The sequence below is a fragment of the Calonectris borealis genome, chromosome 2 (assembly GCF_964195595.1).
Source record: "Calonectris borealis chromosome 2, bCalBor7.hap1.2, whole genome shotgun sequence".
Classification (NCBI taxonomy): Eukaryota; Metazoa; Chordata; class Aves; order Procellariiformes; family Procellariidae; genus Calonectris; species Calonectris borealis.
In genome coordinates this window covers 139,557,741-139,582,473 of record NC_134313.1, presented here as the reverse complement: position 1 = coordinate 139,582,473, position 24,733 = coordinate 139,557,741, and the positions used below count along the sequence as shown (strand labels likewise).

At 37.0% G+C, this 24,733-nt stretch overlaps 1 protein-coding gene across 2 annotated transcripts in view; it reads right to left on the bottom strand.

The window, feature by feature from the left end:
- The window catches only part of ETV1 (ETS variant transcription factor 1), a 66,021-nt gene that overhangs the window by 35,485 nt on the left and 5,803 nt on the right, over positions 1–24,733 (bottom strand). For both annotated transcript variants that reach the window (XM_075143658.1, XM_075143659.1), the window contains one exon: positions 17,710–17,763. In XM_075143658.1, coding sequence (XP_074999759.1) covers positions 17,710–17,763 — 54 coding nt within the window. The remainder of the gene's footprint in view (positions 1–17,709; positions 17,764–24,733) is intronic.

The window sequence follows — 24,733 nt, the reverse complement described above, 5'->3', positions numbered from 1 at the left end:
TCCTCAAGTGTACATTTTTAGAGGCAGAAAGGAAAAAAGATAGCCTGAGAAAAATACTCACTGCATTTTTGGGGGGGCTTTCTTGAAGGCTTCTTGACCTTTCAAACCACATCTTAAGTGTGGCTGAAGATGACAGACTTATTCCAAAAGTAAAATTTCAAATATTCAGAACAGTTCTCGTATCATCACTGAAACCCTCCACCCGTCACTCTTCATTTTAGCGTGACACTCATTTTATAGTGCACCTATTAAAACAGATTTTAAACATACACCATTTCGCTAAGCTGGATTTTATATTATGTTTTCAATCCGTTTTCTTTTGAGGATAGCAAGGTTGCTTATTTATACAATCTAATTTTAGTGCAGCATACCAAGCTACCAACACATCCAAATTAACAGAATGACATTTCAAACAACCAGCTCCTCACCACTTCTTTCTTCTTGATGGCAAATTCATTTTACTTAACCCCAGAACAGAGTCTCAACCCTATTAAAGTAACAGGCACTCTGCCTTAATAACGATCTTATTAAGAAGTAACCAAGGGCCAAGATTTCATCCCGAGTGATTACTTACGGATAACTACCTCCAAACTTGAAAGGCAAATAATCTTACAACGTGTATTTATATGGATGGCTTCAACACCTCATCTCAACTACTGGGGAAAGTCAGGCTTATCGTTATCAGAACGGACTCAATCTGCAGACCCTCTCTGGAGCTCCTCCAAAACCAATGTGCAGATATAAGGACTGCTACCATCTGTAGCAAATTGATTAAGGTATAATACATTACTGTATGCGTATTCTCTGTGCATAAATATGTCTATCTATATCTGCAGAGTAAGAGGGCTTGCATGTTATACATAATGTGCTGTTGTACAGACCTAGATTTTATACAAAACAATAATAATTTCACCACGAAGTAAACTCGCACAGAACATGCAAGAACACAGGGTGAAACCTGCTACCCCTTGTTTTGAAGTGCTGTTCTCCTTTGCTATCTGTCAACAGCCTAATCCCCAAACATTTTGTTCATAATAACACCCAGTTTAAGACCCAAACGAAGAACAATTTTATTAAGAACTCTGAAATTAAAGGAGGAATCAGTTTGTCTTAAAGGAGACTGATTTGTATACTTTCTAGCCTGAGAAACGGGAAATGTACCACCTCTGCACAGATAGAACTGAATCACTTCTTTTGAGAAAGCCCCAGAAATGCACTGCACCAAATATAAAAGCAATGGTTTGAAACATTTTTTAATTCAAAAGATGACTATTCAAGATGAAGAAGAAATGAGCAATATTTTACATGAAATTGCAAGTCATTTCTCCTTTGAGCAAGAAGTTATTTTATAATTTTCAAACTCCAGATTCCTGCCCAGAACACAAAATAAAATCTGGTTTTATTTTCTGAAGAAGAATTCATTTAAACGTATTTTTAAAAGGCTTGAAATATTACTGGTAATTCAATGATGTTGGCTAACAGCAGGCAATCCTGACTCCACTGACCAAAGAGACAAAGATATCTCATTAACAACACTTGTAGGGCAAGAGCATATGGTATAAAATCAACTGACAGGAACAACCTTCCTTGTGCTAGTGAACTCCGTCTAAGTAATCCTACATTCATGTGTATTAAGTTCGAGGACTCTGTGTACCTGCAGAGAAAAGGAAGTAAGCCATGCCCTAAACATTTCTGCTGCATGTTTCTGAACTGCTTTTCACATTTATGCTCTCAAATCACCCTCTAAACCCGGTTGAGTAAACAAACTCATTCATTTTTATGATTGATTGAGGCAAAACTGTTAATATGCAATGTAAGTTTAGAGAGATTTCTTGAACACATTTGAACAGAAGGGACTTGATTTTCTTAACAGTAAGATGAAAAGGTAGAAGATGTAAAAATATTTATCTTAATACCACTACAACTCCAGGTGCTGGACTGATTGAGGCGACCCAAGTTAGTACTTGGTAAAATTTCAAAAGCAAGAAGAGGAGGCCCCTGTACTGATAAAGCCAATACTGTCACACTTTAAATCTATCTCCCAATACACACAGAAATGCAGCAGGCACTTCAGATACATCAGAGTCTCTCCAAGATTCTTTTCCAGTACATTTACCTCTGCCAAGCCCTCCCCTTCCCCCAACATACAAAAATCCATTACTAAAGGGTCTAATCTCAGCTATCAGCACAGAGTGCCTTTTATGGAGCCATTAAACCATTTCTCTTGTTTACAGTGCCTGAAGAAAGATGTGAATTATGTCTGTGACAAAACAGGCGATAACATTTCTAAACTGCTATCAAAATGCAAACTGAAATACACTTAAGGACAGGGACCCTAATTTGTGTTTTTGCAATTTTCCTCGCTCACTATAACTTAACAGCACTCACCTGATGATTCAAACAAATTATTTATGCTGTAAGTACAACAGGTAGGCATTTTAATTAAAAAAAAAAAAAAGATCTACTTTCAATAAACGAACAGTTTATTGAACGGTTCATCAAGGAGTGTAAAGTGCTGGTTACTTCTCAGGTGATAGTAATGACCTAGGTGCTCTTATCAGTACACATTTAAAAAAAAATCAAACATAACATTGTGGGTTCATATGAGGCCTGAAATACTCTATTTCTGTTACTTACCATTTGAATCATACAGTCAGTATAGGTATTTGCATATCAGATGCAATGAGCTACAAACTAAAAACTTTCTGTATGACCTTCTAGGTGGGAATGCCAGGCACTATACATATTTTCTGAAGAGGTTTCAAAAATGTGTATTTAACCTATGGAGCAATAGCCTTCTCCATTCTGGAGGCTGTTTACTGATTATTTATTTCTAGATCACTATGATTTGAGCTACAGACCTTTACAGATAGCTGCACTCTGAATTTCGACAACCATTTAACGGGCAAGTGATTAAAGACAACGGCATGGCAAAGCAGCATGCTCTTTCCATTTCATTCCACTATACATTAAAATGAGAAATTTTACCGGTAATCTTTGGAATGCACAGGGTGAATTAGCTGAAGCAGGTACCAGACCCAACTGACCATTCTTGCATACTCTGGGGGTTACTGCTGCTGCAAGCTGAACGCAGCAAGCAGCCTAGTATACTAACAAAAACTGAAATAAAAACATCATGTTGGAGAGGTGACAGATGAAGATAGGTAGGACGATGGAAAGACAGTAAAGGCTGGTAACTGAGTCTTTCAAGCTAAACTGTTCCCAATGATTTTGAATTAAAGTCTACACATACAGACCACTGCAACAGCTGAAGACAGAAGTGACTGCAAGCATGGATGACTGAGGCAAGATCTGCAATTGTTTTCACCCTAGGCAATCTCTTGCCTAGACAACGGCAAAAAAACCCTTTTGTTTCTGACCACTGCAACAGCTGCAAAGATGAGCAAGACTTGAAGACTGTGAGCTGATTTAAAAGTGGCTGAACAGATTACATCTACAGACTCCACCAAGTTCTTCAACCATTTGATCTATCAAAGTCACCTCTATCAGATCTCAGCTGAGCTCCAGTCAACTGGATTTCATTTAGGTCCTGCTCTCTGCCAGGTATTGGAAGAAGCTGGTGACAAATTGGATATCTGACACACAGATGTGTATCACCACTGTGGTTTCAGAGACTATCCTGGCAGTTTATATAAAAACCGAACATAGGCAAGAGACCTGAGCTTTCACTATCTCACAAATGAAAGCTGCTAGAAAAGGGGGGGAAATCTAAGCAATCCTGTCAAGCAGTTTTTTGAAGATGTGCATGATCTTGGTATTATTCTCCATCTTATGGTTGCATCTAGAAAACTAGAACTTGCTTAAGACTAATTTGGTCCTACAGACAATTGGCCTCCATCTAGTCCCACTGAGTGGTGACCATTCACCTGAAACAGAGTTTGCGTTGGGTGTTTGTGTGTGTGTGCACACAGAGTCAAATGGAAGTAAGCATAACGAATGTGCAAGGATGCCTCTGCAATGATACATTATGTATGGTCAAAATATGTGTAATACCATAATAAAGGGCAGTAAGCATTTTCCTCTTCAAATGCACATATGTAACTGGTGAAAAAATGGGGAAGCAGCATGCAGAAAAGAGGAACGAGATGTAAATGTGTAAAAATGCATTCAACAAAAAGCTAGTTCTTTCCTACGTGGTGGGCTGGCTCTAAGTCCAGGGAAATAAATCTGAGGATAGGCAGTATCACAGCGAATGCTCTGCCACTCCTCATCTCCGTGCTTTTTCCCAGAAAGTGGAACTTCATGACTGGGCAGTACTTGGCAAACCCGTTAGATATGATTCCATCAATTCAGTCTTCGCCTTGGCTTCAGATCAGATCCTTCCAGCCCCTACCAGCTCAATAGATAGAAACAGCATGGGACCTCATTTTTTGGAAGCTAGTTCTGAACGATGAGCCCAAGCACCAGCTTTCAAAGCCAACTGGCAAGAATAGAATACGTGGGCAAGATGGATCTATTTGAGAACCTTGTTTAACAAAAAGAAAATACCAGCTTTGAAGTAATCTGTCACCTTTACTGGAAAATATGCAACTACAAATGCACTTTAATAACAGTTAGAACTCACTCTGCAAAATGAAGCAAATTGCTTATTTTCTCTTCCAGCCTAAAGCATACAATGCTGTGCATGTCAATTAACGGTCTACTTGAATACTGCATTGCACAAATGCTACATAATAGTATAGTCTTCAAAATCCTCAGGGGGTGGGGAGGAATGGGGGGGGAAGGAGGGGGTGAAGAATAAAAGACAGCCCAAAATTGTGGGATTTTGTCCTCAAAGTCTACATGGACTATTCTCAGATGACATAGTATGAGAAGAAAAAAATATTGATTCTGAATTTGAATTAGGAAAAAGTAGCGAGCAGGTGAAGATGAACTGGAATTTATTCCTGTTTACTACTGCAGAGTTTCAAGATGGAAAATAACAGCACATTTTCCTACAACTGGGAAATTCTGGACCTTAAAATCTGCAGTAATGCATCCGTATTAACAAGCATTGTTTGTTAAAATAACTTTCTCTTGCTTTGGAACAAGAGAGGTTTTTTTCTTTCCTTTTTTTTTTTAAAGCAAAAAGCATTACAGATTAATGAGTAAAAGACAAAAAACAAGTATTGATGAAAATCAATTTTAAATTAATTGGATGACCTGTTCATCTCTAGATTATGTTAATTCTATATATCCACCATAATTTTTCCCTATCTTTACTATGATCTGGCACTAACATAAAGCCTTTCAGAATAAAAACTGAGGCCAAAAAAATGGTTGAAGTAGAGAACAGAGATGGGTTCACTGTACCCACAGCATATCAAAGTTGCATCACTATCCCTAAAGCAGGTTTATATGAGGGCACTTGTACACGGGGAAAAGCGACCAATAAAATCATCATTATAATGCAGACATATGCCACTTCCCTACAGCACAGCTTATTTGACTTCTAGAAATGACGCTCCTGCCCCTGTTCAGCAAAGAAATTCTTCTAGATGCTTCTTCACAAATGGAAATAAATGTAATTCTTTAACTGAAAAGTGCTTTTCTAAAGCTTGTGTGCTAAGACACCAAAAATTTTTGCCAGTTTAGCTATTTCTGGGCGGCTAACCCAAGATCCCTCTGCCACAACAGATGCAGCCTTCCCGAGAGGTGGAGGGGTTCCCAGCCAGGGTGGAGGAGGGGGCACAATATTAGAGGTTGTACCCATACAGCTTAATAATTGATTCAGTGCTCTAAATCCCCATTTTTCGTGCGAGATATCCCTCATTTGCTTGTCTGTGCAGTTGTGATTTCTGAAATATTCATTAGAGTTACTGAGGGTACCTGCAGCTTTCTGACGCTCTAAGTGCTGAAGGCACCACTGAGATAATTCAGATATTTGTAGCCACTTGGCTTCTCATTTAAAAGGACCATGCCAGTTGAAAATTGAAGTCTGCAAGTATGTTCAGTATACCAAAATTAAAAAGCCCACCCAAAAGGGTAAGCCACCTGGCTAGAGAAGGCAGGGAGGGAGCTTTCATTAAGTATCAATAAAAGTTAACTTACTCCCTAAACCCAAAGACAGAGCAATTACAAGGCAAACTTTTCAACAGGCTGCCAGTAACCATCTTGTTAGGACACTATAGGTCCTTTGGCCTAAATTAACACTATATTTGGGCAGCTGCTAACTGGCTGAACTGCCACACGGTATTAGAAGACTGTCTCTACTCTTCTACCCCCAAGTAAAGGACTGGGTTGACACAATTTTTGTTCACTGACCCCTCTTCTCCTCCACCCCCACAAGATTTCAGCTTCCAGTTAAGAATTGTCTAGAAGGTATTTTCATGCAGTGGGAGCTGCAGTTTCGTAGCCTCCGAAAGCAGCAGTCTCACAGAAATGCTGTCAGGGGCACTGTTTTATTCTGATTTATGTCGCCTTCATACAGTGCTCTCCTTCCCTTCCAGACAGCTACCTGTCCAGGCGTATGAGACTCGCAATTGCAGACAGACGAGGGGAAAGCGCTGCCAGAGGAGGTCTGCCTCTCAGCAAGTACCTCCAGGGCAAAAGTTAACCTGCTGACAAATAGCACGGACACTGGATAACTCTGAGAAGAATACAAGGAAATTTGCAGAACATTGGTGGGGGGGAGAAAGGGAGGATTAGGCTAGGAGGAGCAAAACGGCTTGCTTTGATGTCTGAGGAGAGTAGGTGAGGCAGGAGGAAGAGCTCTCCCTCTCCCCCTGCCCCCAAAATAAACAGAGGCTTAGGGCTCTCTGGATGAGGAAGCAGTAACCTAATAAAAATTAAACCAGCTGGATTCTGTAGCAATTGATCTAAAACCCGTGGATAGCATAAGATGATTGTAGGGGGGGAAAAATCTAAAGAATTTTTAATCCCTCTATACTGGATCTGCAACTTCCAGGACCCCACAGAGAAACAGGGTTGCTCCTCACCTGCATTAGCTTTCGGTGTTAAAATCCTGGGAAGAGATCAGGGGCATTTGTTGCTACAGTTACTTATAATGTTTGTTGCTCCAAAGGCTCCCAGGCTGGGTGCAAGGAGAGGCAATCCACCTTTAGAGCTCCTGCTAAAGAGGAAGGGCTTAATGTAAAACCAAGCCTGGGAGAAAACTTAAATTGTATTCCTACCTGGGAATTATCAATAAAGTTAAATGCAAAGAGAAGAGCTGGCCACTAAATCAGGGTCTGTATGCTTTTCTGAGGACAGGATTTCCATTTGCAGCAATTTCCAAAATTTAATTTAAATTGTAAGAGGTAATGGCTAAGTACTACGTAACTTCCATTACTAAAATATCCAAGTGAGATAATATCCCAGCATTTTACACACACATACACTTTGCAATTCAGATAAATCTGCAGTTTGAGGGTTTCGGGTCTGGACTTCAATAGGTTTTGTAGAAACAGAATTATGAAGAAAACTTTGGAAATTATAACAAGTATTTCTGCCAAAAGTAACAATAAGCTTTAAAATAAACCATTTTGTATTTTTTGTATTTATTGTTCTAAAGGTATCATTGACTTGATACTTAGGAAAGCATGCCCACAGCAGAAAACAAACAGGAACTGATTCTGCCTCGTTTCCCCTCTTACAGAAAAGTTTCAAGCTACATCAATCTAGTTATTATTTTTCCATTGTTCTTTTCTGACGTATTCATGCAAAGACCTATAGATGAGAAGGCTGCTGATCTTGTACTTGCAGCTCCACAAAATGTGAAAGAAACTGGATTTAATCTGTGGTTCTGCCATTTGTTGTTCATAACCTAAACAACTGGTGTCAGAAGGTTGCTTCAAGTTTGAAGTAGCTCAGTCTTAGGAGCCAATCTTCAGAGATTCATAATCAGTGTGTCAGTTTGCTTCGCTATAAAAATAGGAATATCCTCATAATAAAGGAGCATCATAATGAAAGATTATCCTTAAGGATAATCATGCCTGTCTGTCAGTTCGCTACTCAAGAATATGCAAAGGCAAGAGAAGCCAATAAATAATGAAATGGACTACACAGTGAGCTCTCTCTAGCATGAATTAAACAATTAATTTAAAAGATTATTTACAATTTGCTTTTATTTTAGCAACTCTCAATAATAGACACTAAAAAGAACAAAATTGCATTTTGAGAAGATTTTTAATTTGATTTTGCCTTTAACAATAAAAATATGTATACATTCATAAAACAAGTATACACTAACTCAGGGTAGCTAATGGGATTTTTGTTTACTTCGTCAGAAGAACGAGGCTGTCACCACTCTAAATACATGTGTCCTTCATGCTTCAATGTCAAATTTTCACAAATGCTCACCAGTAAGGCAACTCTAACAGATCTAGTTTATAGTTCATTAAAGCAAGGCTGAAATCTAAATCTTTCACTCACTACCAAAAACCACTGCAAAAACTGCAGTCTCCACTGAAAAAGGTGCAGGCCATTGAAATAAGTCAACAATAAAATTCAGCTCACAAGTTTTATCACTGATTCAACAGGGAAACAAAGAAGCCATTGTCAGAAGTGGTTACATCTGGGAACATAAAGTCAGGACTTAAATAAGTAGCCCGATATTCAAAGACTCTTAGCAAGTACTCTTTCTGGAGCCGGTGGAATTTTGATCACCTGCAACCAGGCTCTGTTCTCAAGCACAGATATTTAAGGCTTCTGCCACTACTTGAAGCATTCTTACTGTATATGAGACTCCCAACTGAATGTACATTATTAATACACACATTTTTTCTGAAGCCAATTGTTCCTGAAGTTGTATGATTAATTTACACGTGCATGCAATCAGTAAGACTGACAATTACATGGCGTGTATATTTCTTGTATGCATGTATGCATATATATACATACATGTACATACAGAATATGTATATATACACACTGAGTATACACTGTATATATACACATACACTTGTATAAATCCAGCTCCCCAATTCTAATCCCAAATGCTTGAAACTTTTCATCTTTACTGCATACTGACAATTTTTTAAGTCTTTTTTGTCTCCATTTATGTTAGTGCTTTGGTCATGTGAAATTTTATTTACGGATGGGTTAATAAGGAAACATTGCACTCGGTTTCAGCATGAAGACAGAGTATTTAAAAAAATTAAACTGTTTATCTTTTTTAGATATATATTAGAAGCAGAAAGGAGACAACATTTGAGCAAAGAGGATCAAATTAGCAAGACTGGGAATTGTTTTTGCACACGTAATTTTTCAAATGTCCTTGATGACGACTCATAATATATAAATTTAAAGACAAAAACCTGGCCAGTCAGTAACCTTCCTATTCAGTGACTGCAGGACTTGGCAGTAAATGTCACTGCTAAAAAATATTTCACTACATTAACTTACTGGCAACAACATTTGCTGAATAAGTTCATAAACAGCCACGGGAAAAAAGACAACCAGAAATAAAGTTGCTAATGATTCACTCTTTTCTAACATGCATAATCCTCAGCTTACAGAACAAATAGATATGTAAGAATAAAGATATCCTTTACCAAGACAGTTCACTTCTCTGTTCACCTCATCAAAGTCAAACTATAATCCAGGAACGGGTAAGAGTAATGTATCGAAGACAAGGAGAACATGAAGAATAAGTGAAAGAAAAAGAGAAGAATCCTTCTCAGGGAAAAGACTGGAGCACGTGCCTTGAAAAAGTGATCAGTTTTCCATTTACCAGTTTAGACTAGGTTTAGATCATTCCTAGAAAAAACACCGACAACTTCTAAAACTCAAAAAAATTAACAAATATCACCATTTATGCATATTTATCAGCTTATAAATGGCTCCACCATAATTACTTCCCACTACTGAAATGCATAGGACCAAACCAAAAGGACACAGAACCTGAAACAAGGGCTTTTTTTCCTGTATGCTTACAGAGGGCTAGCAATATCGGTCCTACATGACATGTATGTGTCACAGACTCTCCAATGCTTAACTGATGTTTTGAGGACTGTCACTCTCTCCTCCCTTTTTTTGCTGCTATACCCTTTGAAAGCTTCACAGCAGTCTGTGGGAGAGGCTGACTTCTGTCTTCAGTTGCTGAGGCAGCAAGCAGAAGAAAAAAGACAAAAAAAAGATACAGACTGTAAATACATTTGACCTAAAGAAACATATGAAATAAATAGAAGTGGATGGACTCAGCTTGCAGACTTCCTCCTTATTTTACACCATCCCAGAGCTTATGGATTTTCAAATCATTATTTAGGCTGCTCTTGGAATACAAAACACATTTTGCAAAAACACTCCATGGAAAGCAGTTTAAGGAGAATAACAGTTTTGTATCAAAATAGAATCATGAAGACCCTTCAATCTGCCTTGTTTGGTTTCTGTGTGAAAATACAGTTGAAACAAATTTCTGCATACTTTTTTTAATACAACTGGAACTGAACAGATGCTTTAATACATATACATACTCCTGATGATATTAACTAAACAACTATCTGTTTTAAAACAGAAATAACTGCAGTGTTAAGAAAATACTTCCATGACTACAAGTTACAATGTGAGGCTCGCCTGTATTTCCACAGATGGGATTTTCACAGAGTCCTTATGGGGAAGGGAGGAGGGGAAGCTTTCTCAGAGAGAAAATAGAAGGTTTTTTCAAAACTGAAAATTCAACATTTTGAATAAAATATGTTTAATGTTTTTGTTTTTATGTAAACAGACCTTAGGAAGTGATCTGACAGCCTTAAGAAATTACCATTTGAAAGAAAAAAGGTCTACATGCTTCATCTTTGATCTACAAGACAGATTTATCACAGGACAGGATGACTGAAGTTTATTCATTAGCTGATAACCTCCACATGCAACCCAAGCCTTTAATCTACAATAAAACAGCAAACGAGGATGGGGCTTTGAGGAAAGGAACTAAGTCAGCTTGGCCAAGCAGGGACATGCCAGTGGAAAGCCAGGGAGGGAGACAGGGGGCCAAAACCCCACAAGAAGAGCCCTGTCCAGCTGCTTGGGCTCCTCCATGCCCCAGAGAGCTGGAGACCACCAGGTTCACAGCGGCCCCGTGCAGTTAAACCACATCTGTATAATGTGGCTGCTGTCTCTGCTGGGATGCTCAGAGGTACCTTTTCGTTAGCAATAAAATTCACATCACGGCGTGCAGGGCACTCTGAAAGGAGGAGCTTCCACTTTAAAAGTTTTAAAAATCAAAAGCTATGTACTCAAGGGGGTCTTGTCATTTGTTTCACAATGCTATTGCCACCATCAGTATTTACACAATCTATGAGCTGCTACCACTACTACAATCCAGGAGAACCTAAAGTCCTTGCACTTTCAAAGCTGGAAATTTAGTATAAAAATACAAGCAGAAAAGCAAATAAACAGAAACTGCTTATTAAAATCAAAGCAAACCTACAAATTCTCTACTACTAAGATCACAAGTTAAAGGCATTACGGTCGACAGTCTGCCTCTTGGTAAAACTTTTTCAAGAATTAAATCTTGCAATTATGGAAAAGGTCGCGACTATGGCAGATTTAAATATTTCCAAAAATCCTCTAGAGGAAGAAGGAGGAAAAAAATCCGTATTAGCACACACTAATGCCTGGTGATGAACCACAAAATAAGCCCACAAAGTTCTCTGAAAGACACCAATTCCTAATTTCTTTTGAATGAGAATTAAAAAAAAAAAAAAAAAAGTAAGTTAACAACTGGTAACAGTTTCAGTTCTGCCTTAAACAAAGGAAACAAGTGCTCAGGGACACAATGAAAGAAGTGAGGCTATCTAAGGCAACTATGAAGGGAGATAAGGTGGTCAGCATCGACTCCTCAAGTCTGACCTCTCCAGCTCTTACAACAGCAATTGCATTGGACTCTTTTTGTAAAATGCTTTTGAGATCTCTAGGTAAGTGATCATTAAGAAAGCTGTGTATCTCACAGCAGAGTGATACATGCATTTCTGTACCTACTTCAAACTGAGAAACAAAGATGTTAAGCAACATGCCCAAGGTCACACAAAGCTAAGGGCAGGAACAAACCACAGAGCCCCGACTCTCACAGCCCTTTAGAAAGAATCCGTCACAGTCAGGCATGCACTAAAATAAATAAGTAAATGTCTCCATATTTGACAACGTCTGACCTATGAAAGGTAGTAGTTTCAAGACAAGTGGCAAGAAACAAAACACAGCTGCAGCAGAAAGCCCTACCAGGGAATAGCTAAGCACCCAGAACAGCTAGCACCACCTTGTAGGATATTTCTCGGACTGCCTGCTGCAGTACCACACTTGCAGAGCTACACTTAAAGAAAAGGTGATTCCAGCCACACAGACTCTAAAAAAAAAAAAAAAAAAAAAAAGAAAATTTGTAAAAAAAAGAAGTGAAAACACGCTGGTGTGTGCAACTTGCCACACACAGAAAACCAAAACGCTACCAATTGCAGTTTCTAGGACACTGTGCACTACCAAGACATGACTACCAGCTGCCTATGTAGTGAATCATCCCATTGAAAAATATTGCCATTTTTTTCAGTCCACTAAGTTTTTTCTAGAAGCTGCAAAATTAAACTATTCTGCATAATAAACAAAAACAAACCCAGGAAACAGATCTCCTTTTGACTTCAGGAGGCCCATCAGAACTTACATTATTCTGGTTTTCTACTTTGTTTTAATTGTGTGGGTTTTTTTCTCCAAAAGACATCAAAATAAGTGAAATTAACTTCTATCAGTTGCTCACCAGCTCTTGCTATACCAAAGCCAACAGGAAATGCTCTTCTAGTTCTGAAATTCGCTTTTGAAATTTAAGTCAAGAAAGAAAAAGAAAATAAAACAAACAGAGCATTTTTCACCTGATAGTGCAAAAAAAAAAATCATGGTTTTGTATGTTGCAAACATGTAAATAAATATTAAAGCTTTTCCTCATTTAAACTGCATTTGGAATACCCTAAGCCATTAGTTAAAATGACAGAAGGATACAGCTACCTGAAGCCTATGTAAAGAATCTCTCTTTAACAGGCTTTTAAAGATTGCAAGCCAGAGCATCTAAAAAGCACATCTCTGAATAATTTAAGGCTCCTGGCATCTACATTGAAAGAGCTCCTTTGCTAAACCTGGAGGAAAAAAAAAACAGAGGTAAGAGAAAGAATAAAGGTCGTGAAAGATCTGCGACAAAATCACTACTAAAAAAGTATTTTTCCTATCTTAAAGTTTAATCAGAAATGGAGGAGCACAGATTTTACAGTCAGCCCTTCCCATTTACTGTCAACAGCTGTGGTCTAACATTAACATTTACCCCTTGGCAGTGTTAAGTTAAGGCTGTGATGGTCAGGGAAATAATACAACAAAATGAAAGAGAAGGTGAAGCACAGCACAAATCCTCATTAGCAGAAATTCAATAACAAATAAAAAGCAAAAAGCTAGACTTTATCATTAATTTTAAATGCATAACCTACATTTTAGGGCAAAAGAAGAAAGAGAAAAAAAAAAACAAACTCTGGAAGAACAGAGCAATGTAAATACATATTATTACAGCAAGACAAAACACGATTATGCTATTAAGACACCAGGCAATCTGGTTTGGTGCAGGGTAATCCCCATTTATAACCAATTGTACCAAGGTCGAATTACAAATCAGCGTCTTGTTGACAATACCAAGTTTTGTCTGCCAACTACATCCTTTAAACATCAGCAAATCCTACCTACTTCCTCTTGTGTCTGTCATAGAAACCATCCAAACAATGGGAGCAAGCAATCTTCACCTCAACAGCTATTGACTTCCAGCAAACTGAACACTTTATTCATTTTTATTCCTAGATTGGAAAGTCCTTGCTGTTCTACAGTATCTGAAAGCCTTGCCACTGATTACAACCAGTTCAGGATCTGGCTCCTCCTCAGTATATGAAAATGGACTTGAAACAATAGGAAACCTTATCTGAGGAAGTTAACACAGGTCACCCTTCTCGACACGTGAATACTGACTTTATACGGACAGAAAAACAGCTTAACTAAGTCTACGAATTAGATAAGAATTTGGAAAAAGTGTCACAAACAGAACGCTAATTTAAAAAAAAAAAGCATTCACCTTTTTGGAGAAACAGATTTTGCATTTTTGCTTTAAACAACTTTTCACGTAATTGCTAAAAGAAAAAGTCATTAGGAAGTCACTTGAATATATAGCAAACAGGTCAGCTGAAGTGTAGAAGCAGATTCAGAATGGGGCAAAACCAACCTGCCTAACACAGAATTTCCAAGTAAATGCCTGTAAAAGTGATTCCTCCCTCTTTTTGTGGAATTTTTATTTCTTACGAGAATGGAAATGGAAGAGTAAGAAAATTATACTATTTAATATGCAATTGCGATATTTTTCCAGTGTAATTGCAAGCCAAAAAAAATCTTTTTGATACACATTTTTCTCCCTTAGAACTCAAAATGTTCAGTCATTGCAGAAAGCAGAAGGTTATAAGAATCTGAACTGCGATTTGTTTTTTAAATTTCATCCAAACAGGCTAATTGTTATCTACTCCTCATTCTGCTCACTCTGAGCTAAACTACAAAAATGTTCTTTGTGATAGGTATTAAAATTAAAAAAATATTTACTAAAAAGGTAATACAAGATGCACAAGATGGGGCTTTGGACGCTGTGACAAAAAAAAAGGTTTGGAAGTGCAGACATTTCTGAGATTATTATGGTAGGAAGGACCTCTTTCCAGAAGACATAATGGAGTAAGAAAATAAACTCAACTTTAAACAGGTACACTGAAGTTTAAAGCATTAAGGGGAAGCCTGACACGCTGGATCCTTAGCTTAGTAGAAATATGTGTAATTCCAGTAATGTCAATAATATCACATGAAGTTATGCTAGCTGTTGATCTCACTCATCATATTCGAAGGCCACACCTAATTATAAATATATATATTATATTTGCTTTTTGAAAACTGATTGAAGTTTAATAGCAACTCATAATTGAAATATTCATGGTCCCAAGCTAGCTTTGAAGTTAAATCCTTAAGTGGATAAAGTGGACTGTATATCTAATCTAAACTAAATGTTTCCCTTAGTTACTCATACCAATACAGTTTCAGTAGTTAAAATCATTATTACAGAACAGAAACGCAAAACCCACAGCACTTTGAGGGGCATTTAATCCTGCTCAGTGCTAGGACACAGCACATGTTCTTGGCAGTATCAGTTCCTCTGCTACCTTCCACATCTTTGCTTCAGGAGTTGACTAACTTGGTGATTTCTAGGCGAGAAAGTCTTAACCACAGCTTTCCAGCACTGCTACTGTTACCGAAGTTTCTTACAACTCCTTTCAATGTTACAAGTTTCAATTTAAGACCACTAATCTACCTCAGTTTTAAAGCCCATTTCTCAAGCAACGAAGCTAGAAATAAAATGTCACTAATTTTGTACCTGGACTGTAACTGTTTCAGTGACTGCAGACTGTAACTGTTTCAGCGGAGCACTTCAGTTTTCTTTACATATTCTGCAGATCACATACACCACCCCCACCCCCCACCATATACATCTCCATAAATGATATCTGTGCAGCAAATTTAAATGAGGTGGCTGACCATGGTTTGGTTGTCCCTGAACTAGAAAGTGGTTGTGACCTTCTTCACTGGTTTACACTTCTGTCCTTCACCATTTTTGGCTCAATTAAGTGTATTAAACACTGAATCTATGAAAGCTTACCCATCCTCTCCCATGTTTAAAAAAAAATAGTAAAAAAAAAAAAAAGCCAAGTGCTCCTGCCAGGCTGCCGCCAGTAACAGGGTGAGCATTGTACAGACTTATAGATTATATATAGTAAGTCATTATAATAGAGTTTGAAGGCAGGTTTGGATCCTAGAGAAAACAGTCACAATTGTGCTACTTCTGCAGCAGTAATTTCCCCATGGCTTTGGTTATGTTGATCTCCGTTCCTGTTTTGCAGAGCCCACAGCTACATATATTATATCCAAGTATATGTCTGAAACTCCATAACCTTTGTCAGAGTAAGTCTCCAGGAAGCTCTCCTGACCTTTACTTAAGATAAAGAAACCAACTGAAATGAAGAAATAAATGTTCCTTTGATAATACTGTGTAAGCTGTGGCTAACAGCATTAATAAAATAGCCATATTAGGAAAATTTCTTTATCATCAAAAGCAGTGACCAGCTTCAATGGAGCTTTTCATTCACAGTTCACAAATTATTTTCCAAGAATCATTGACTTGTTGTATAACAATAATTGTGGGTTAATAGAAGCCCTAACTGAACTTTGTACTCTTACACAAAGGACGTATGCATACGTGACTATATTTGGACACAGCTCCATATGTAGGATAACGTATCTGATTTTCAACTTATAGAATAGTTTTGGCTTTCATATTATAATTTAATTTAAAACAAAACAAAACAAAACAAAACCTCTTTGAAGCCAGCAGAAAAACCACACCTGTTACAAAGGGCATCTTTAAAAGTTTAAAAGTGACCAGATTGCTGGTTGGTATAGGTACAGGAACTTCTAGAGAAAAACAAAAATAAATTGTTGCTGTGCAGATATACTATCAGAGTCAGGGGATGAAAAAAACATTGGGGTTTTTTTTTTTTTTCCTTTTTTCCCCACAAAATGTTGTTAGGAATACTCTTAATAAATTCTTCTTAAAACAGTTTCTAAATAACTGGAAAAAATCCTCTAAAAGATTTATGAGAAAACTCAACAAGTCTGAATTTGGTTTTTGAGTTGAAGACTATTTTAATGCAATTCTTTCTAATTTCTCTAATTTTAATCCTAACATTTCAGCACACGAATGCTGTATTTAACAGCTATCTGGTTTAGTGAACTGCAGTAATTCACTCTGATAGGTTAAATTATTTAAGTTATTTAGCAAAACGAAAAAGCTACCATGCGCTCTGCTGCAGTCAGCAGACACCATTTAGAAGAGACCTCTGATGATGGAGGGAAGCCTTGCATGAGGAAGAAAGATGCATAAAGAAGCTCCAAGAAATCTCTGACTTTGTCAGATAATGTTTCTCATGCCATTTCTTTACTATGCCCCTGCAACCAGCCAAAACCACAGAACAGCAGGTACAGTACAGCGAAGGGGAGCCAGCGTTTAACAGAATAGTAGCACTTTTGCAGTTAAAGGCAAGATTTGATGGGTACAGGCTAAAAAGAAATTACGTTTGGCCACATGTTAAGTAAAGTAGCAAATAATGCAAAGCATCCAGCTTAATATAACCCCTGCTTCCTCCCATTAATTCAAAGGGAAATTTTGTTTGAGCAACAAAACGCCACAAGCTAAGATGACTTAAAAATGCTTCAGCAGTGGCTGTATTTGATTGATTATGTGGATAATTTTATTTATTTATCTATACACAAAACATACTGAGCAGCCCGATTTCTGCTCAGCAGAACTGCCTCCTATGTAGCACAGTATCTGATCTGTACCGGCTCAACACGCTCTTCTCCTCACTCTACAGACAGAGAAACTCCCTGCACCTCCACGACGTCAGTTTTTTCCTTGCTTCCCTGGGCCTAGCGGGTGGGAATTACAGGAGAGGGCCCCCTGCTAAAGGTTATACCTTCAGCCCAAACAACTTCTTTTGGCTGCACATCAAAACGCCACTTGCTTTATCTATTCATCACACTGATGTCACCGACCGGCGAAAGGAGCTACCACATGACCGCAGATGACACAATAAATAACAAACACGAAGACCCAAATATAAATGTACAAATACATACTTTTAAGAAAGTGATGATTCATACTATACTTACAACTTTCAGCCTGATAGTCTGGCACAAACTGCTCGTCATTGTCAGGTACCTGAGCTGAAGAAAGGAAAACAAAAACAAAAAAACAAACAAACAAAAAAAAAAAACACAAAAACAAGGAAAGAATTAAAAGAAGCCATTAAAGCATAAATAAAGACTTGTGCTTAATTTGAAGCACAGCCAAGATTAAAACTCGGACTTTTTTTCTCATTGTTGGGTATGAAAATCAGGCAATCAGGCATATCAGATAAACCCTGGGGTGAAGCTGTGCGGTGCAGTGCGAGTCCACAGCAGCCCCGGTACAGAGCGATGGGGATGGAAGGACGTGAAGGCTGACACTGGCTCTGGCCCTGCACAAGGGTCTGGACCTACCAGGCCACTGGTAAAACCCATCAGTGCTCATTTTCAAAATATCTGCACGGAAAGTCTGCATAAAACCAAATCCTAGTGTTTAACACTTACGCATCTTTAACTCCAAACTACCACACCTTCGGCTTACTTAAAAGCGATTCCAATTTTTCATGGCAGTCAGCCAACACAGTAGGGGTTTTCTGTTATTGTTTTAAATATTCAAAAAGAACTCTTTTACCAGACCACAGAATTCCTGGTTCAATGACAAAATTTCAGACACCGAAAAAAAAGATTTACTTAAAGCAAGAATCATTATTAACATCCATTCACCTTGTGTAAGATCATCTTCGCTTTTAAGAAACTTTCATCACAAACCTGAGCTATAAAATACAATTGTTTCATGGTCTGCTGACACATAATTTTGCGTCTGTGGTACCACAGTTCCTTTTCATTGTATATCTAAGACATTAGCCAATCTCTCATACTGTGTTCTAAACTCATTTAAGCCATTTAAGCTGAAATACCACTGAACGTATATTACAGGTGAATACATTTGAATAACTGCAGAACATTACACTGAGAAGCGGCATCCTCGGAGAACGATTGGTTCCGGGTATATCTCGAGAGAGATCCAGCTTACCGTCTCTGAACTTTATCATCTTGTCCTCAACATACACTAACTAGAATCATCACAGCAAAGCTGCCCAAAATTACCTGTTTGAAAATATTTCAATTTACACACTTCTTGTCTAAACAGAAGAAAATAATTCATATATGTTCTTAATTAAAAGTTAACATATGCCATGATCTGATTACCCAACAAAATTTGAGAGGTAAATACTGGTTATATAATCACTTACTGAAACAAGTGACTATCACATCATTAAATACGTTAAATGATAAAATATAACTTTAATGCCATTCAGAACACTTTCTAAGTTTATGAAGCGTACATCACCCTTTATATATGTGCAATTGCTACTAGTTTTAACAGAATTTGTTTGAATTAAAAATACATGTTTAATTATAATTACTCACAATTATTTTGAATGTGCACTACAGTACTCTCCACGGACCAGAGCTCCACTCCTTACTCAAGAAATATTTCTAACAACTTAACTGAGAGTTTTTTTCCTGGGTAAAGGGTTCAGAATCAGGCTTATTATACCAAAAAAATTATTTGCTGTCAGTTTTAAAATAAATGTTTAAAGTCCTACTGTCTTCATTGCAGCAAATACCCCTTAAGAACAAATGACCTTGGGAAATCTGCAAACACAGATTTGAAAAGAAGTGTGAGTAAGATAAATACACGAAGTGTAATTAGCATTACTCTGAAAAAAAAAGCATAGCTATTGTTGCTTTGTTGTTCTTTTTTTTTTAATAAGCTATCCTTTTAGAAGAAACCAGTACCTCTGAGGACATGTTAGCTCCTCAAAGTTTGAAGCTGTATAAAACACGTATTTTACCAAACCAAATAGTGCCAGTATTTTTGATGCATTAAATTTCTTTCCTCCAGAGAAACCACAGGACTTTTACCAGAAATGAACTCAGGGACAATATGAGCCCAAATACTAACACTCTGCAATTTCTGACATTTCATGCAATTCACTGCACGCGAATGTTAGGCATTTTTCTTACAAAAATGCCAAATATTTGACTGTCACAGAAGAATCCAATTATGAAATCAAGGTATTCTACTTAAAAATCAGCTCCTAAGGATTTCTTACATTTCCAATTGTTTTGGAAGGGTTTGTGAGTACATTCAGAGTTACAGTAATTTTACCAAGTAATTTCTTGTTTACAGAAGACACATCCCACACATTTTTCTTAAGCCAGCTATCATTTTCAAATGCAGCAAGGAGGCTAGTATGACTCTAATTTTTTATACACACACATGCATTTTTTATATATACATATATACACATATATGTTAATTTGTGAATCCGGGATATCTGAAAAAGGCTAAAAGAAAACAAAAACTCTCCTGTTGAAATCGGGAGGCTACATTTAGTGATCGCAGAATTGGGACAGCAATCTTACACAACTTTCTAGAGTGTACTCTGTGCACCGGACTGCTTTACCGATGCTTTATTCTGGTTTTATCAGTTTAACTTGACTTACTCCAGAACAAATCTGTTGTAGAGATATATGTATATATCAGTAAATGAGGTCCTTCTTTTTCCAGCCAGAAGAGTGAGAAAAAATAAAATATATCTGGTTGAACTGTCACAGAAAACCAGTATATTGCTTTAGAGATACTGTCGTTACCCCTGATTTGGTATGGAGAAGAACAGAAAAACAAGAAAAATATACTTCATTCATGGATCCCCAAAATTTATGAAGGCATATTTAACAGAGATCAAGGCGCATCACTTTATCAGTACTGTAGAAATAGGTGGAGACTACGCTGTCAAAATGTATTTTAAATACAATATTGACATAGCCTTAAAAGCCTCTGTAGGAAAAGGAATACAGCAAGTTAAGAAGTGTTTAAAACCCTGCCAAATATAAACAAAACAAATAACATCCAAAATACTCAACCCAGGAACATACATTTCCTACTGGAAGCTAATTTTAGTAGCACCAGTATCTTAGAAACAAGCCCACAAGCCTATACAAAGAAATTAAAAGGATCCACTAACTGTTGGAAATGAAAACTTAAATTATTCCTTTGTTTAATCTGATATTATTTTTAAACTAGCAGAACTGAAAACAGAACTCGCACATGATCATATTGCAGAAATGCAAGCAACTACCATCAGCCCAATACAGACTTCTTCCAGCAGCATCTTGCTGTGAGAGGGCAAATCGTTGGGATACATCATCCCATTACTCACAGGGAAGAGGGCTTTTGTACCTTGAGTTTGGATAATTACAGGCAGACTTTGTAGCAAATTAAACAGACAGGTAAAGACACTTCAGCCTGAATGTCAGAAAGGAAAATGTAACTTGCAGTGTTGCAACTCTCTGCACATATATATACACGTATGCCATTCATTTCCTCTTTTCCTTTATTCACAAATACTGCAATTCAGCAAGGCTGCCATAAAATCTTCATTGGTCTTCTGTTAACGTACTCAATACAAGACACAATGCATAAATCACCAAAACTTTTTTTTTACTTTGCCATTCAGAGGAAAATTGGAAAAGATATCTGAAATGATCATCTAACTGAATGAGAATACTTCCCTGAGCTACTTAATTATGGGGGTTTGAGAAGGCAAGTATATACCAAAAGACTAATAAAAGGTTTTGAAGGATATTAAGCACGTGGCTTTTACTGTTAATAGCAGAAGCAGCTACATTAGTTCATTCCACATTCAGAGCCATCAAGTCTCAAACTTCTGAAGTAGACAACATCTGCAGCATAAGCTATCCAGCTCAGTCTAGATTATTACCAAAAGTTTTCTTTTTATTCTGATTATAGCTATAATGTCTCAAAGAGGATTTGGGAAGCATACAGAAATGTTAATGATGATCTTGACGATGTTATCAGTTTAGATTTTACAGTTTCACTACTTACTGAGTTAAAATCAGTTTGCCAAAAGCAAACATCTACAGCACAAAAATACTTAATACTTGTTTGTAGTTTTTAGAGCTTTAAAAAGCCTTTGAAAAGCTGAACTGACAGCTCATTTTGCAAAGGGAAAGCAATTTGGAAAAAAAAAAAAGCTGAAAACTAGGGCCTGTTAGCTTACTTTCATTGCAAGTAAACAAAAATAAAAAGTCCCCATTAACAAGCATCCAGGACAAAAGGAGTTAATATTTAATTAAAACCAGCTCTATCCACTGTAACAATGACCTGGAGCCAAACAAGGCAGAAGATGTATGAGTCATTCTTTCTGCCAGTGAATGAGACAGCTGATCTCCGAAGCAATTCCTCAAGACAAGCAGTCAGAACTGGAGTTCTGCCTCCATTCACAAAAACACAGTCCAGCATGAACCATGTGGCCCCAACCACAAGCTTTTCATGTCACACCCTTCCAGAAAGCTACAGCAAAGTAAACTTGAACTTTAGGCATAAACACACTGATTTCACTGCTTTGTCTCAAGATGCAGCACAGACCTGCTGAGGAACGTATTTAATAAATGAAAAGTTAAGCGAACTATAAAGGGCTTAAATTTAACTCTTCCTTCTCCCAATCACAAACTGCTTCCAGAAGCTCAGCTGCACTCCAGGCAAAGGTGTTCCTGTTAAAAAACGGAAACCTTCCAGAAAAACAAGAAGCTGCAAACCTCCTCGCTTCACTTAAAACTTTATTTTGGGTAGCAGAACACTTCCTGCGGTACTGTGCTCTCTGACCTCAAGCTTCACTTTTAGAGCTAAGAGCAATCCGTTTTAAAATATCAATGATTTATTCAAAGTGGCAAAAGAAATTGACAGGGAATTATATACGAACAGTAGTATTCTGGCTTCATTTAAAATGAGACTTCAGGCCTCAACAGTAATGAGTCAACTGAGTTTTCTTTGATTCATTGTTACTTCTGAATATCTGAAAAATTGTATAAATTTTAAGTATTCCTGAAAGAGCTGGGTGGGGTGTGTTTTTGTTGTTTTGGGTTTGTTTTTTTTTTTTCCACGGGAACAACTGTTTCTAACAAAGGAGCATTCAGAAGGCAAAACAGTGACAAATTTCAAGATGGTAAAAAAATATTATTTCCCATAAGCACCGGATTTGCTGTCAAAGCAACCCAAAACCCTTTTTACATAAAGTGAGATGCTCTGACTAGTAAACTTAAATGCAGTTCAAAACTAGCTCCAGATCTTAAAATTCTTCCTTATGTGAATAATCCTTAGGAATATGAAGATGGGTTTGTAGAATCTGCTCTTCATTTGCTGCTGTACTAAAAATGAAAAAAAAAAGGTAGCTTAAAAGGAACATTCACATTTAACATTTCGCTATATCCCTCATGGTTTACAAACCCCACTACGCCTTCAAAAATTATTATTTTGAGTAAAAGGCATCTACTTTTCCGGCAAACAAGAAAAACGTTAAAAAGTTTATTACTACACAGACTTTCAGACTTGTAGATTTCTAGTGGCTTTATTTCCTTTGGATTTCTTTTTAAAAGAGCACCCTCCCCCTCACCCCCATTTTGCCTAGTCTAACTTTTCTCCTTTTTTTGTGCACAGATATTTAAGATCAAGAGTTATGAGTATTTGAAAGCCAAATCTGTCAGATCACTAGAACCAAAAAAAAAAAAAAAAAGCTATTCTTTGTATGACAAATTCCAAAATGAAAATCTTTTCACTGCTTTTTAGAGTGTCTGCCCTCATCAGACAGATTTCAGCCATGGAGGTATTAAATTATCATTTCTTGACTATTTTTGCTCCTATAAAAATGTGAATAGTTCTTGAATGTGGCTACATAGCATTTGCCTTACACTGGGTAAATTTTACAACTTTTTGGCAGAAGAAAGGTAGTTAGCCAGAGTAAGCTGCTACACATCTTCACTGATTTAAATGAAGCCACTTTAACTAGACTAATATTTGAAGATCTACTACTTCCTTTAATTAAAAATAATCCTTTGAGAACTAGAAACTACTCATTTTCATACCTCCTCATTTAAGAAATAAACTAGAAGTCAACACTAGCTTAGACATCACCATGATGCTGGTACATCCTTCGTAACAGGAGAACAGAGGGCAGAAACTTATTTCCTAAAGTTCATTCTAAATTTGGGTATTAACTATTTGAGAGAAATAACTTACTTTCAGATACCAAGAACTGGCTTTTAAATACTGATAGCTTGTAGTAGCCATCCACTCAATTTAGCTAAGCTGCAGTAGAGGCATGAACCCGTTACCTGTAGCTATTATTTCAAACCACTTACTGTTCACTTAATCTTTTTGTATTTTTTCAAGTGACCCAAAGAACATTATATTTTATTTTTCAGTTTTACCATCTGAGAAGCGTATTATCTATTGCTCTAGGAAGCAGATCTAGTGCATAAATTCATTATTTGTCTTTGCTTGGTATGCCTTTTACGTATCTTTAACAAGCTCTAGGAGAAACTAGTATCTGAAAGAGTAATTTTAAATAAAAATCTGGGGTTTTGTTAATTTATTATTCCCCCCAATCCAAATGTTTTCATAATGGAAAGGAGACTTTCACTCATTAAGAATTTGTTCTCTCTTCTTTTTATTCCAGAATAAGAAGTAACAGCTACCATGATGAGATTACATTAGATTAATTTTTGAACCATTTTTTTCAAGTCACCGAACAATTGCTATCTGCCAAAACCAATCTGATTCCAAATATACAGAATCAATAAAGTCATTTTATAATATTATCATGACAAAATGTTGCCATCAAGTTATTTAAATATAAAACAAAGCATAATATCTGAATAATATTTGCCTTGGTTAGCAATAGGCAATTTTAACTACTTCCTTTCAAGTTTGAAGGTTGAAACAATTATTAAAGGCTTCCCACTTTCAATTTCTGGCATCAGGAAGCAGTTATAATCTATCTTCTGTCCTGCATAAAAATTGACATGAGGTAACTTTATTCAGGGTAAGTTTTACATCAGAATAATTTAGATCCTTTCCTACATATTTAATACTACACAGAGTAAGAAGCAAAACTCATTCCCATAAAAATCTAGTATGCAGCTAGTGGAATACATTTGTAAGTTTTCTGTAAGTAGTATTCAGCTTGTTAATTATGGAGTA